This window comes from Hydra vulgaris, chromosome 02 (genome assembly GCF_038396675.1).
Source record: "Hydra vulgaris chromosome 02, alternate assembly HydraT2T_AEP".
Lineage (NCBI taxonomy): Eukaryota > Metazoa > Cnidaria > Hydrozoa > Anthoathecata > Hydridae > Hydra > Hydra vulgaris.
In genome coordinates this window covers 55,090,001-55,106,406 of record NC_088921.1, presented here as the reverse complement: position 1 = coordinate 55,106,406, position 16,406 = coordinate 55,090,001, and the positions used below count along the sequence as shown (strand labels likewise).

Below are 16,406 nucleotides of genomic sequence, written 5' to 3'. Positions count from 1 at the left end.
GACTGTAGTTGGAATAACCAAGTACAAGAAGGTTATTCCCATAAGAATTCCTAAAGAACCTCAAGGAATAACCAAGTACAAAAAGCGAATAGATCGAACCAAAATTATTAATGAAAATAAGAAAAATAGCTGGTAAAAATGTGAAAAGAAGATCCAAGAAAATCTGATGCGACCTTTAATGCTGATATGCTAAATTTTTATCAAATTAAATGTTCTGTGTCGACCGCCAAAAGTTGACTTTGTAAAAATCGGCTTCACTGGCATAATGCCACATAAAACCACTTGTTTCTGTTAAGAACCGTAAAAATCGAGTTGAGTTCACAAAAAAATTTATTAGATTGGACACTAAATCAGTGGGCAAAAGTTCTTTGGAGTGATGAATCTAAAATCATACTATTTGGATTGGATAAAGTTTAGTAAAGTTTAGTAATGTACGACATCCCACGGGTGAGAGATTCAACCATAAGTAATAACCTCCAACTGTTAAGGATGGTTGGGGAAATAACATGCTTTGGCGTTGCTTCAATTGTGATTGTATCAGACCTGTTCTTCGTATTGAAGAAATTATGGATTTGAATGTGTATAAGAAGATCATCAATCATAAAATGCTTAATCGTGCTAAGGATAAAACGCCACAAGATTAAATATTTCAACAAGACAATGACCCAAAACATACTGCACTCTCTGTCAACAATTTCTTTGCCAGCAAAGAAATTCGTGTACTTTAGTGGCTATCACAAGATCCTAATCTCAATACAATTGAGCATTTATGGGAACACCTAGATCATCAATTAAAAGATCGAAAACCAACAAATCAGAATGATTTAGTCGCAACAAATTAGAATGATTTATTTGCTTACATTGAATCAGAATAGTCGAAAAATTCTGTTAGATATTATATTCAAGCTAATAAAGTCAATGCCTCTTTGTTGTTGTTATTGACTTTATAGGTTATCTAACAAAATACTGAAATTTTGAAATCCAATATAATTTTTTAAAACCATATATATTAATTTTAACTAATAAAAACTACAAGCGTCCTTAAACTTTTGAACGAAGAGAAACCGCTATCTTCTTTTTTTTCAATTTAATTTTTTTTTTAATTTTTTGTTTCAGGTGCTCTAAAAAACCTGACGTCTTTTCACAGAAGGTCTTTTTACTGAGCATCGCGGTAGAGGGTTTAACTAGGAAGTACACGCCTCCTTCTTTACCAATGGCGTGAAATATGCCCCAGAGCTTGCTTCAAACTCTAGACCTCTTGCCTCTTAAACGCTCTAACCGCTGCACCACAATTTTTTTTTAAAAACATAAATAAAAAATTATGTTGAAAAAAATGTTTTTCTTCAGATAAATAATATTGTTAGCTGTATTCAGTGAAAATTTCAAAAACGTTGAATGCGTTGTTCAACATTTAAAAGGCTTTAAACTTTAGGACGCGACTGCAAATATTGGTCGCTTGTAGCCTTGTTGGGAGTAAATTTATTTTAAAAAGTATTTGTGTGCGTTTTATTTTACATGTTTTTGTTTATTTGAGCTGGGATGTATACTAACTTTAGTAAAAATAAATATATAGAGGAACAATTATAGTTCAATTCATTTTTTAATTTATTTAAAACGTTTTTTTTTTTAACCATCTTCGTTTTGAACAAGGCTGCAAGCAACCACTTTTAGATTAGAGTTGGAAGTTACTGGAAGAGAAAAGATGAAGATTGTAGAGCAAGATTGACAGACAACTTAAAAGAAGAGCAACGATTGACAGACGACTTAAAAGATTGCATATTATATGAATCAGGAATGCAAGATGAAGGAAGAGAATTCCAAAGAACTGATGTTCGAGGAAAAAAACTAGACAAATAAGAGTTTTTGGAGCACTTAGAAACAGTCACAGAATAAGGATGAGAATTAATTGAATGACGAGTAACACGAGAATGAATTTTAGTAGATGGCACAAGAGAAGCTAGCTCTTTAGAGCAGTGCCCATTATAGTATTTGTAGAAAAGAGAAAGAGAAGCAACATTACGACGATGTGATAATGGTTGGGGTTTGGCTGAAAGAGCAGGTTTAAAACGTTTTATAAAACTAAAATAAAATTACAAATGTACATGTAAATGTTTAATTTTTCTGAACTTGTTTTTTTTTTGTTTTTTTTTTCATTTGTCGATCATTCTATTGTGATTTTAGTTGCAGTCATTTGTGTAAAACGGATTATTTTTTAGTAACTTTTGTTTTTTAAATATGAATGTTTGGAAAAAAAAAAGAAAAAAAATTTAGTTGTGACTATCGTAAAATAATTTTTTTATTTATTTATACGAGGAAAATTTGTACAATTTTCATGTTGTCTAGTTTGAAATTTTTAGTTTTAGTAATCTGGTTGAACGACTTTGACGACAATTAAAAGGGTAAAACTTTTGTTTTTACACAAACTGATCAAGCGTAGATAATCTTAACTATAAAAACGATAGAAAAATGCTGCAAACAATAATACACTTGTAAAAATGCATGTGAAAATTTCAAACCTATTCTTTTTTATTCTTGCTACAACTGTAGAATTCGCAAAAACAAAAAACGATGATAATCTTACGACATATCAAAAGATAATTGAAGTTATTAAGCTTTCAAATAAACCCTTTTTGAGTGACATCAGTGAAAAAGACGATCTTGTTAAATGGTTTTCTAGTGAATCTTCATCAATATGGGAGCAAGTGAAAAGTTTCACAGATGAAGTTATTCTTCCGTTAAATTTTACTTCCACACTTTTCAGGTTAGCCATTAATCCCAATACTTTACTAGGTTAGCCGTTTTTTTCAATTATTTTCCTGGTTATTCATTATCTTTTAAAAGTTATTTGTTGTTACTCACCATTAATTAGCTTTTCACTTAGCAATGATCCAAATCATACTTTAAAAATCTGGAAAATTTTTGCAAAAAAAATCCGAATTTATTTTTTTTCCTAATTTAAGTTTGAGCTGATGGATATCTCAAAAATCAATCAGCTCAAATTTAAATTTAAAACTTTTGAAACTTTTTTAATTTTTCGTATGGGTAATGACTAAAAAAATAAAAATATATATATATATATTGCAAAAAAAAGTTTGTAATAACAGAAAAATTTTTGGAAATCCAGAATAAATAAAAGTTGAAAGAAATTCCGGATATATTGGGAAAAAAAATGATATCTTACTAAATTTTCTTTTGTTCATTGTTTCATTAATAATGTCAATATTATATGGGGTAGTATACAACCAACAAAACAAACAAAATCATATACGGTAAAAATTGAGGGGAGCATACTAAATACAAAAAGTATTCAATACCATTTTAAAGACCTACGCAAAATTTTATTTTGTAAAAAGATAATGCAAATATGGTAAAATACACCAACATTGGAGCAACGTTAAATAACGTTGTTTTTTAAGTTGGACCGACATTGGAAGTGATGGACATCAGACTTTCTAACGTTAGCCAACGTTATGATTTTGACAAAAACGATGTTTCCTAATGTTTCTCGATCTTATTTCTATGTTAAATAATTTTGGATTATTATTGAGCAACATTTTAAATTTTTGAACGTCAGGTACCATAGTAATTCAGAGGGAAAACGTCGTGTTATAATGTTGCTTAATATAATTTGAACATTAAAGAAATTAACGTTGCATAATCATCGAGAATGTTTTTTAAACGTTTTGTTAAAAATTAATGTTGAATTAAAAGCGATCAACTTTAGAATAACATCGTTTTAAAGTTGCTTATAGTTTTTATAACGTTTATCAATTTTTGGGTTAACATCGGTAAACGTTGGAATAACATCATTATCACGCTGCTCAGCGTTATCCTTACGTTGATTAAAGTTATATCAAAATTGGAATAGCATCAATCTAACGTTGCTTATTGTTTTCTGACGTTTATTAATTTTAGATCAACATCAATTAACGTTGAAACAACATCATTCTAACGTTGCTCAACGTTATCCTAACGTCAATTAAAGTTAAATTAATAACATTCAATGTTGGAATAGCATCATTCTAACGTTGCTCCGCGTTAATTAATGTTAGACTAATATCAATCATACTCGGTGCACACCCCATTGACTGAAAGCTATGATGTTGCAATAATATCAGGTTTGCTTGCCTAAAATTACAAGAAAATTGTCAGAAAACTTCGTTTTGTATATAAAAAAAAAATACTGAAACGGTCGATTTGTTTATAAACAAAACGATGGTGAAAAATTACCACGTTGTAATGTTTTTTGTTAACATGGTAATTTTGTTCATTATAAAATGTTCTGAGAAATCGCAAAGGTTTTCTTGTTTGCTATATCCACATTTATGCAATACACATTTAATAGTTTTACAAACAAAAAGGTTAGTTATTATCTTTTGATGCCACCATCTGTTGAATCATCATCGAATATTATTTTTGAATCATCATTGATTATTATTTTTGACTTTACGCCATCTACTACAGTGTCTCTTAAACTTTTGGGCCCGCGACCCCTTTATACACTTAAAAATTTCAAAGGACCCAGCGATGCATAGGTATGTAAAGAAAATATCTCAGAGAGAGGGGAAGATGGTGAAAATCATTAACATATTCAGGAAATAATTTTTATAGCTTAATTGCACTGAAACATTCATAATTTTGGTTAATAGCAGATTTATTTTAAGAACCAATAAAAATTTCTACTTGGAATGAATTTTGTACTCAGAAACTGTTCAAAATTTAGATCAGTTACGATTTTCCTAATTAAAATATTATCCACCTAATTTTATGCGATAAAATTATCAGAACTTGAAAACATTACAAACATGCCATTCTACACACTTGATTCTATAAATTTATCTTTTTAATAAACGCACAAGCTTTATCAAACAAAATTAAAGTGGCCTATAACTCAACCTAATTTTGAAGTTTCATAAATCTTAAATTATGACGTTTTTTATTTTTTCATTTTTTATTTTAGGTGCCTCAAGAAGTCCTTACACAGGTCTTATCATAGAGCACCGCGGAAGGGCATTTGAAGGGAAGTTCACGTCTCCTTCTTACGGATGTTATAAAACTCGCCCAGAGGTGGCTTTGAACCACAGATCTTTAGCTTCTGAGGCAAGCGGCTGCTCTAAGATTTTCAACCGATAACTTTTGATTTTTATATATACACCTAATTAAGATATGCACTACTAATTTTCAATACTAATTTTTTGACCAACTGTATTTTTGATCAACCGAATTTTCAACCTACTGAATATTCAACCTACTGTATTTTCAATTTTATAACTACGCCTTTCCAGTTGTATATTTTTTTGTTGATTTGAATACGAGCCAAAGTTGATCAGTGTTGGCGCTGTGGTTGAAGTACTGCTTTCAGAATCGGGAGGCATAAGCCTCGATGAATGCTTGGAAAACTTATTGATAGTTATTTTTAATTTCGTAGTTTAAAAAAAAACAAAGTTTAAAACACAGACCTGATAATCGGTTGAAAATTAATTTATCTCAAATTGATTGAAAATGAAAATCTATAAGATAGGTCGAAAAAAAAATCGGTCGAAAACGAAAACGTCACGAATCGGTTGAAAATAAAAAAGACAATAGTTGGTTAAAAACGATTTAGGCCTCAATAGGTTATCTGAAAATTAGTTCTCCTTTTAAGTCAATGTTCTTTTTGAAGAACAAATTAGTAGGTCGAGATTTTTGTTGATTTAACTATTTGACACGAAAATTAATATGTTCGTGTTCTCATTTTGTAGGGACATATTCGGTTCATTTAGTTTCTTGAATATGACAAATAACATAATTTGCAAACGAAAATTTCATTGTGGAAAAGATTTAAAAAATTCGATTTTGCTTCTGATGAAAACATTGATGAAAACGTTTTAAAGCTCCTCACTTTGACAACCACATTACTTCTGCATGTAGTAAAAGCTATTCATCTGCGTACTTTTTTCCATGAATAGTTTTTGTAAGTTGAACTGCAGTTGGTAAGACAAGTTTTTCTCCAGTTGTATATAGTTTTTTAGCTTTTGCTATTAGATATGATGCTTGGTGAGATGCTAAAAGTTTCAGAGTAAAGACATAATTTTCTAACAAACATTTGCTTTGATTTGAAATTTATAAAAGTAACTAAATAATTTTTGATATTTATTATAGCAATTTATAAAAGAAATAATTATTTTTCATATTTTTTATTTTTTATATTTCTAACATGAATCCATAATAAATTAATAAAATATCTTTAACTATTTTCTCTGCAACTCTATAACTCTCTTTTTTGAAAATAACTGAATAACTGATCTACTACCTTGTTTGGTGCGTGTGTGTATATATATATATATATATATATATATATATATATATATATATATATATATATATATATATATATATATATCATATATATATATATATATATATATATATATATATATATATATATATATATATATATATATATATATATATATATCATTTTGGCTTCTTTTGAATGTTTTTTCTTCTTTTAATGGTTTTTTTAACTTTTTTTTAACAACAGTCGTTATTAAAAACTTCAAAAACAAATAATATTTACATGTCTCACAGTGTCTGACAGTGGGTTAAAAAAAAAACTCGTGGAATATAACTTATTTATAATCTTTTAACCAGTGTATTTAAAGTCTATACGCAAATCCGTCGCACCACAGGACTTCTAGGGACTTGCTTGTGGTTGTCGTTGAAAATATATGTCAATTCATTATAATAATATTATGTAGGTGTAAGAAAACTCGCAAAGATACGAAAGACTACGAGAAGTCTTTTCATCGAGAACCTTCAAAATACAAAAGAAACTAAAAATTTAAAAAGTAAATTTATAAAACACACGTTAACCTTTTTTTTTTATACATGTTTATTTTACAACTAAAAGTATTTTCAAGTAACCAATCACAGACTGGCGGTAAAGATGCACAAATGTAAATATCATAAACACAAAGTTCAAAATATAAGAAGTAAATAAAAATATAGTTCCATACAACTCCGAGACAAGGTTAAAATAAACATCAAATACATCAATATAATCATGTAAACGTAAAAAATAATCCGAGGAATATATCTCTATATTTTTCCAATAAGATAAAAAAACAATAAAATAAAATGAATATGCTAATTTTACGAGGTGTGATAAGGTGTTTCACTATATATTTATACCACATTTCAAAATAATGTTTGTGTATAAATGTGATAAAAACTAAATTTTTTTAAAATTGATAAAATTACTTATTTGTAGTTATAGGAAGCTTGCAGAAGACTAAAGTCAGTCTTGTCATCGAGTACCTTTTTTCTAGCCGTGTAATACACATAAAAATCAGTTGCATACGTGGTATATATGTATGTGTTACATATATATCTTATTAATAATAATAATAATGTTATTATTTTTTTATCGATTTCTGTTAAAAGTCAAAAGTTACATTTTTTTTAATTAAGGGCGTTTTTTGTTATTTTTTATATTTAAATTTTTAATTGGAATTTAAAAAAATTCTTTATAGCTATTTAATTTGGTTATTGTAGATTTTAGCTTTATTTTTAGATAGTGTCCGTTGTTTAAATTTATAAGTGATTCGTTTCTGAAAATAATTTTGTTAAATAGATAAGAACCACGACATTTAATTGAGAATTTTGAGAGTCTTATTGTTTCAAACGGTATCATAAAGTTATCTGTTGCTCTTGTATTGCATTTATTTATATTGTTTCTAAAAAAGTGTGCTGTAAAATGTTCTGGAACCAGACTTGATATAAGTTTTAAAAGTTTATACTTAAACATGAAAAGTATATTTTGATAAATATCTGTTTGAAATATATTTAGTGCGTTCATTTGTTTTAGTAAGGGTTGAGCATGACTAAATTTGTTTTTGTTGTACACTAGTCTTGAAGTAAATAAAGTGGTTCTAATTTAGATTTTTTGATCTTTCAATGGTTATATTTTCTATACTAAATGTTGGTAGGTTCAAGGGTTTTTTTTTAATTTATTTATTAGAGTGGAATAGTATATACTTAGTTTTATCTATTTTGAGTGACACTTTATTTGATTTAAACCATTTTTTTTTTTTTTAATTTAACATTTGTTTTCTCAAAGTGGTCTTTGATGAGTAAAACAAGTTTGTAACGTCGGCCAACATTACAGTTTTAAAGATATTGTAGGCATTTGGAAGATCGTTTATATAAATGAGAAACAAAAGAGGAACAAGAACGGAACCTCGGGGTGCACCACATTTTGTTTTAAGTAAATTTGAGTTGCTTTTTCTATTTATAATAACACACTGTTGTCTATTACGGTAGTTATTAAACCATTTTAGAGCTTGATTTTTTATATCATAGTTTTTTTATTTTTGTCAGTAAAATCTCATAGTTGACGGTGTCAAACGCCTTTGACAAATCAATAAAGATCCCTAATGTGAATTTTTTTTCAAATGATTTAATTATCCTTTTGAGAGGTCAAGGATTACATGCTCTTTTGAGTGTCGCTTTTGGAAACTAATTGACATTTAGTGGTAATTTTGTTAGTTTTTAAATATTCATTTAATTTATTGTAGATTATTCGTCCAAGAAGTTTTAAGAATAATGAATGGAATGAGATTGACCCATAATCGTGAAAAGAATTGGTTTCTCCTGGTTTGTAGATTGGAACAATTTTTGAGATTTTTAGTTTATCAATTACAATAGCTGTTCTAACTTATGATTAAACATTTGGTAAATTGGATTACGAATCTCCTCAAAAACATTTAACACAACTTTGCAAGAGATATCGTTGATCCCTGGAGACGTGATTTAAAGTGGTTTTAAAGCTATTTCAAGTTCGTCTTGATTTAGTTCATTGAAATTTAAGGAGCAATGTGAGCCAGTTAAGTAACTTTTAAATGTGTTATTTGGGCATTGACTTTTTGATGCAAGTTCAACACGATTGTTGACAAAGTAGTTGTTAAATTTCTTAAAAACATCTCGCTTATTGTTTGATTCATTTTCATTAATTATTTATCCAGAAGGCATTTTGTTAGAGTTAGATTTACTTTTACCAAATATTTCCTTCATAATGTTCCTTGTCTTTTTTAAGTCTTCATTAAATTTTTGTATTTGATTAGAATAATATAAATTTTTTATTTATTTTTTATTCTTTCAAATAGGTTTGTGTATTGCTTGTAGAGGGATATGCTCGTTTTGCTTCTATTTTTTAAGTATTTTACTTAATTTTTTGTTTTGAGATATTACGTAATATTGATATATTACGTAAATTTTTTGTTTTGAGGATTTTCTTATATCTTTTGTAATTCATGGACAATTTTAATACTTTGCTTTTATTTCTTTTTCTTGAATTGGAAAATTCTCATTCTATTGTAGGATAAATAAATTTATAAAGTTAATGTACGCAGAGTTTAGGTTTTCAAGGTTACATTCTCGGTAGACCTTTTGTCTATTTGTTGCCAAAAGCAATTCCTTAAATTTTTGAGTAGACGTTTCTCCGATAACTATTTTATAACATAAGATTTTTGAATTATTAATTTTTGTGGAATTTTGTGACAAAGAAAAGTATATTGGAAAGTGATCCGAAATATCTGAAATCCGAAATATCTTTATTGTTCCTGATTTTATAGAAGTATCTTGTTTTGAGTTTGTTAATAAATATGAATGTTTATATCTCCAATAATGAATAACTTTTTCTGTTCTCTATTTTTTTTAATTATATGTTTCATATAATTCGAAAATTTACAAGCATCCTTATCAGGTGGTTTGTAGCATGTAGAAACGAGAAAGTTCTTTGACGCAGTGTTAGTAATTTCCATTGTGAGGACCTCACTATCTCTATCAGAGTTTGAAAAATCAATTCTTAAAATAATGTTTATATTGTTCCGTATATAATTCACAATTCCTCCTCCTCTTTTGCTAACTGATCTTTCCTTAAAAAATATTTATAGCTTGGAATTTGGATGTCAGAGTTTGTTTGTAAAAGCACCTAGTCTCTGTAAGGCATATCATACTGAAAGTATGTTTGCATTCAAGGAGAAAGTTTTTAATTTGTCTATATTTATAAGTAAACTTGTAATGTTTATGTTTATTGCCGTAAAGTTATTTATAATGGTTTTAAGTTCAAATATAAAATTTTGTTTATCAAAGCATTTTTATTTTTTATTTTATTTTTCTATCACCCAAACTACAGGTAAAACAAGCAATGTATAAAACTAATGGTTTAAACTTTCAGTCTAAAGTTTAATTTAAATTCTTCTTTGAATATTTTCATCCATTAAATTTGTAAATAATTTTATTTGTTCTCTCATATTCCAGAATTCAAAGAATTGGTTCAAAATTGGTGCTATATTGTCCACTATGTTTGTCCCCTGCGTCATAGTAGCGATGCTTAATCGTTATTTTTTTCCCTTTATCAAACACTGGATGAAGTTTAGCTAAAGTTGATTGCAAACTTTTATTACTTCGTTAATAAATAGATAATCTTTAGTAACATCAGATATTTGAGTCAAAATCAGGGAATAATAAGTCGGATTGTTCAATAGTCTGATAAACAGATTTAAATTTTTCGGATGAGGATTGTAAATATGTCATTTAAGAAGGGATGCAGGTAGTTTTTGCTGTACTTTGATATATTAAAGAAAAATTTTAATGCTGGCTTTGCAACCATTTTATTAAGAAGTGAATTATTATAATAACAAATTTCTAAGCGTATGATAGATTGCTACAGCCAGAGATTTGAACAAATGTACTATAGTTAATGGTTGAAAAAAACGATTACTCGATTTTATAAGAGCTCAGGAGATTGATTGAAACTGAATAATGCGTTCGTTTACATTTGCTGTTTAAATTGTAGCTATATTTTGTGTATGATTTTGATTATGCCATAGAAATCCGAGATGTTTCAGTTTAATATTGAGGTATAGGGCCGTTTATTTGAATTAAACTTTGCCGGATATAAATAAATTCGGTTTTTTTAGTGTTTAGTTAAATATATATTTTGGCATTGTGACTGAGCGTTATTAACAAATTCTTGTAAACCAGAGAGAGTAGGACTTTGTAGGATTATATTGTCTGTATAAGCAATAATACCAGTGTATACTCCGAATGCTGTTGTTCCAACTTTGCAATCTGAGACAATTTGATTTAATACACTTTGAATGTATATATTATATAAATGTAATGATAAAATTGATCCACGCCTTTAGACAAACGGAAATGATTTGATTTATGCCCATGGTACGATATATTAGCAATAACCGATAAGTATAGTGGTTGTACTGATAGCGATAGCTTTTTCAATACACAAATCCCAGTTACAGCTGTCGAAAGCCTTATTTGCATCTAAACTGCAAATAAATATTGATGAATTATTATTATTGTAATATCTCATTGTTTAACTTAAAAGGAACTCTGCATGAAGTGTGAGCTATTGTGCTTGAAACTAAGTTGATGAGAGTAATGAGTGAGAACAATAATATATTCAAAGCTTTTAATAATATAATCAGCCATAATAATATATTCAGCTTTGTCAAAATAGGCATGATACTAGTTCAAACCATGCATGAAGGTTGTTGTTATAGAAGTATTTTAGATGTTTTACAGTAATTCCGCAGGAATCACGTGATCTATTAAATCTAAGCTTAAGAATACAAGTTTCGGTGTTGGAAGTTGATGCGAGTAATTTATTAGGCTTATCTATGAGCTGTGGAATATGACGGTGTTTGTAATTGTTGCTGGTAATTGTGGAAGTGTTGAGAATGGTACTAAAGCTTTGTCTAAATTCTTCTACTATTTCTTTTTTATCTTGTTTTTTATTAATAGTAAAAATAAAAGTGTTTGAATTTGATGTAATTCTTTGGATATTGTTCCAAAACTTTTGTGGATTACTTTTTCGAAGGCATTCAATGTTGTTGGTGCAATATATGCTGAATCAGAGTATTTTTCGTTTAAAAGCTTAAGTTGTCATAATGATTGTGTGGTTAAGTTTTTTTAGCAGTTTCAAAGATATTTTTAAGTTTCATAAGCCATAACGAGTTTTTAACAAATAAAAACTTGTTAGAAATGCGCTCGCATAAAACAGTTGTTTATTTTTAAAATTCTCTGCAATCAATTTTATCAAATTTGATAATGGCGTACTTACCAGCTTTACGAAGTCTTTTAACTTCCATCCATAGTTTCTTTCGATGTTCTATTGTTTCTTTTGCGTAGTCTTTGTTTATATATATTCCAGTCCCTCTTAATTTTTTTTTTGCGTTGTAAAGTACTTACGTTTTATCTTTTAAATTTTATATTTTAAATAACTCAGTAGATTCTTTGTAATTTATAATTATTTAAATTTCCGCCAGATATGTTAAGTTTATTTTTAATTATTTATTTTACCGAGTTTCTACAAGCATCCCAGCTTTCACCTTCTTTACACCATCAATCCTTAAATTATTTTTACGTGAGCCGTTCTGTTTTTTTTGTCCACTGTTTTTTTTACTTAGTAATTTATAATATACCCCAAACTTGTTGTAATTTTTTCCATTTTTTTAGTTACATTTTCTTCTTGAAAATTCAAGCTCTCATTAATTTCGTATAATTCTTTTTTAATGATAGCATCTTTTGAATTGCTTCATATTCAAGTTCAGCGGCGAGTTTTATCACTCATCAAGGAGGAGGGGGGGGGGGGCTAATTAAAGTTCAACAACTTATCTAGCCGTATTGGGGCGACTGAATAAGTGCGAATTTCATAACTGCGAATCTGCATAAGTGCGACTGGCATAAGTGCGAACTGGCATAAGTGCGAACTGGCACAAGCGCGAACTGGCATAAGTGCGAATCACTTGCAAAAACTGGCATAAGTGCGAACTAGCGCAAGCGCGAACTGGCATAAGTGCGCCAAAAGAATTTGCAAACATTGGCACAAGCGCGAACTGGCATAAGTGCGAATCACTTGCAAAAACTGGCATAAGTGCGAACTAGCGCAAGCGCGAACTGGCATAAGTGCGCCAAAAGAATTTGCAAACATTGGCATAAGTGCGAACTGGCATAAGTGCGAACTGGCATAAGTGCGAATCAATTGCAAAAACTGGCATAAGTGCGAACTGGCACAAGCGCGAATTAGCATAAGTGCGCCGAAAGAATTTTCAAACATTGGCATAAGTGCAAATTGGCATAAGTGGCGAATTGGCAAGTTCGCACTTATGCCAATTCGCACTTATGCCAGTTCGCACTTATGCCAATTCGCACTTATGCCAATGTTTGCAAATTCTTTCGGCGCACTTATGCCAGTTCGCGCTTGTGCCAGTTCGCACTTATGCCAGTCTTTGCAACTGCTTCGCACTTATGCAGATTCGCACTTATTCGGCCTCCTCGCCGTATTTTATCTTTGACATTTTAATTCACATAAAGGGTTATCTTTAAATTACGTCACACTCTTAGGGAAAAGAGTTTTGTGGTTTTGTTTTTATTTGTTATCAACAAAATTGTTTTAACTGAAACCATCTTTATAATAGAAACATAGGAAATTCGTGAAAATAGAAAAATCGTGAAGTGAGATTGATTTAAGAATCGTTTTACTCCTTTGCCTTTTTTAACATTAGTTGAAAAAAGATAAATAAAATCAAATTCATGGCAAACAGTTTAACTAACCTATATTTTGTATTCTGATTTAAAGACTTTGAGTTTAAATAATATCCAATATCCTCAATAAAACTTAAAAGTTCTGAAGTGGAAAAATCAAACTACCTAAACCTTTTAAAGTTCTTATTTTTAAAAGCAAAGTCATTTGATGGTGCCACTAGACAAACAAAAAAAGATGTTAAATTATGTGTCCTTAGTGTGTTATTTTAGAACTTGCTTATACTTTACACTAAAATTCTTAAATGTATTATGAATCCTAGATATTAATAAATTTCTTAAAATAATTATTATGCAACATGTTCAGCAGAAGATAGTATTGCTCAAAAAGGATTAAAGGTTTTAAAAAAACACACCAGACACTATGTTAGTATAATGAGAACATGTAAAGGAACCAGAGCCCAACACTTCTAATTGAGGAGGGGGAAGATGCCAATATTGGAGGCTCATTTGCAAATTTAGGGGCCCTTTTGCAAATGTAAGGATTTTTTTTTTAGTAATACCTAATGGAATTTTTATTTAAGAATGTGGGACCTTTTGACAAGTTTTAAGAGCGGTTAGCCTTAGAACTAACATGCAAAGACATGCTGCTACATCAACTGAAAGTTTTGTTTTGGGTAGGTATAAATGTATTCTATGTAGCAGCACTCTTTTACATTTCTCCCAAAAGCAGTATGATATCTTGTCCGCGTTTTTTTTTTAAACTCACAACCTCATTTGGATCCATACTATCTTCTGCTTACCATGCAACATGTTTTATATTATGTGTTGTTATTACTTTGTCTTTCGTTGCTACTCTTCATGTTGATACTGTCTAAAAAAATGTCATAAGCTATGTTTTGAAATTATTTAGTTAAAAGTTCTTAAGAAAAATATGTCTGTTAAAATGAGTATATAAAATTTTGACACACTTATTTTTTTAGAAACAAGCGTGTCAAATGTTTTGTTATGCTATGTCATATAGCATAGCAAAACATTTTAATGAAGATATATAGAACTCAAAATATACAGAACACATAACATGTGTTCTTAGTGTTCTGTGCATACCTGTTGTTTTTTCAATCGAAAAAAAATTTATCATACATGCTTGTGATTTATAATCAGTATTAATGAAACATGTCACAAATCTATTACTTATTATGTTGTTTATCCTTGATTTTTTGTAATTGGTGTAGTCATCAGAGGCATGGTAAAGGACAAACAATAATTATTAATACTGATTGAATTATTGGTAATAATTATTGAAAACTTCGATGAATATTCATTATACCCTGGCCTGTTAGACCAGGGTATAATAAATATTCATCGAAAATTTCAGAATGTCAAAGATATGATTTTTGCCTCAAAAGTGACATTTCTGGACCACCCTGTATTGAGGACAACAGAGTGATGTATCAGCAATGTTTAACAAAATTTTCTGCTTATGGTGGATGACCAGACATTAAAATCATTTAAAGTGTGCCAAATACAAAGGTGGAGTCTTGGTGGCTGCATGTTCTTCTTTTTTATCCTTTTCCTTTTTTAAAAGACTTTTCTAGAACCTAGTTACAGGGAACCTAGTGGCACTCATTTGTGAAGGATAAAAAGACACTTTTTTGTAAACTTCCCCTCCTTCTCTCTGGTTTATTTTAGTATTTTATCCCCCTCCTCCTCCCTCTTTGCCTGCTTATCCTGGTTTACTCCAAAATTATGGTAATCCTAAAGTTTTTCAAAACTCCTTGCCACCAAAAGAAAGGAATATTGATTTTACGACTTTCACAACTGGATTCCTTTTTGTGACTTCTTATCCCTAAAAGGAAATTTGGAACAGCCGTAGCGCAGTCGTTAGCGCCATATCAGTACAAGTTTAATAATTATTTACTGTTGAGTAAGGAAAGAGGCGTGAAATTCCTTTCAAATAATCTTCCGCGGTGCTCATGATAATCAATCAATATATATATATATATATATATATATATATATATTTCCACCTTAATAACTGTATATAAAAATACAAAAGTGAGGGACATTTACTAACAGACCTTATAAGATAAGACCTTAAGGTCTTCTTAGGGCACCTAAAATAATTGATAACAAAAAATTAAAAAGAAAAAAGAAAAAAATAGTTTTTAGTGGTATAATTGAAAAACTGACTTCAGATAAGAAGATTTATTAATTTAAAGTTACACTCACATTGCGTTTCCTTTATTTTAAATCAAACTGCTTAATTAAAACTATTTTTAAAAAATAGTACAACGATGTTTTACTTTTTTTTACAAAAATTGATTTGGAAGAAAGTTTACTACAAAACCTTAACTCTGAAAAACTTCAAGTTTAAAAATCATTAGATTGTTTACAAATAAGATATTTTTCTCAAAACCTGTTTATGAGCTTTTATTTTTTTAATGTGTAAAACTTCTTTTTATTCTAAATTTCGATATTTTTCAGACTTTGAATTAAAACATGATTCTATTGCATTAAAACACTTGATATTAAATCACACTGTATCTGCATCTGTTGTTATATAGATATATAGTAATATTTTATGAGTATTTAGTAATTTAACTATTTTTGTGTTATTTTGTTTTTGCCATTAATAAAAATTGCATCTCTTGATAACTCTTGCATTTTTTACAACAGCTAAATGTTTTTAAACCAAAACGTTGTAAATAGTTGAATGTATTTACCAGTTTATTGTTTTTTGCACTCAAATATTGTTTATTGATTATTTTTATACTGCAACACTATTTGTATCAGCATCTTAGAATATACTTTACATTATTTTTAGGGAAAAACAAGATGAGGCGGAAGCAATTTCG

General features: G+C 29.0%; 1 protein-coding gene across 1 annotated transcript in view; it reads left to right on the top strand.

Annotated features, from left to right (window-relative positions):
• Window positions 1-2,366: 2,366 nt before the first annotated feature.
• The window catches only part of LOC100215328 (uncharacterized), a 37,063-nt gene continuing 23,023 nt past the window's right edge, over window positions 2,367-16,406 (top strand). Inside the window, exons 1-2 of the mRNA XM_065791412.1 lie at window positions 2,367-2,761; window positions 16,376-16,406. The exon at window positions 16,376-16,406 is cut by the window's right edge and continues 66 nt beyond it. Coding sequence (XP_065647484.1) covers window positions 2,496-2,761; window positions 16,376-16,406 — 297 coding nt within the window. The 5' untranslated portion in view covers window positions 2,367-2,495. The remainder of the gene's footprint in view (window positions 2,762-16,375) is intronic.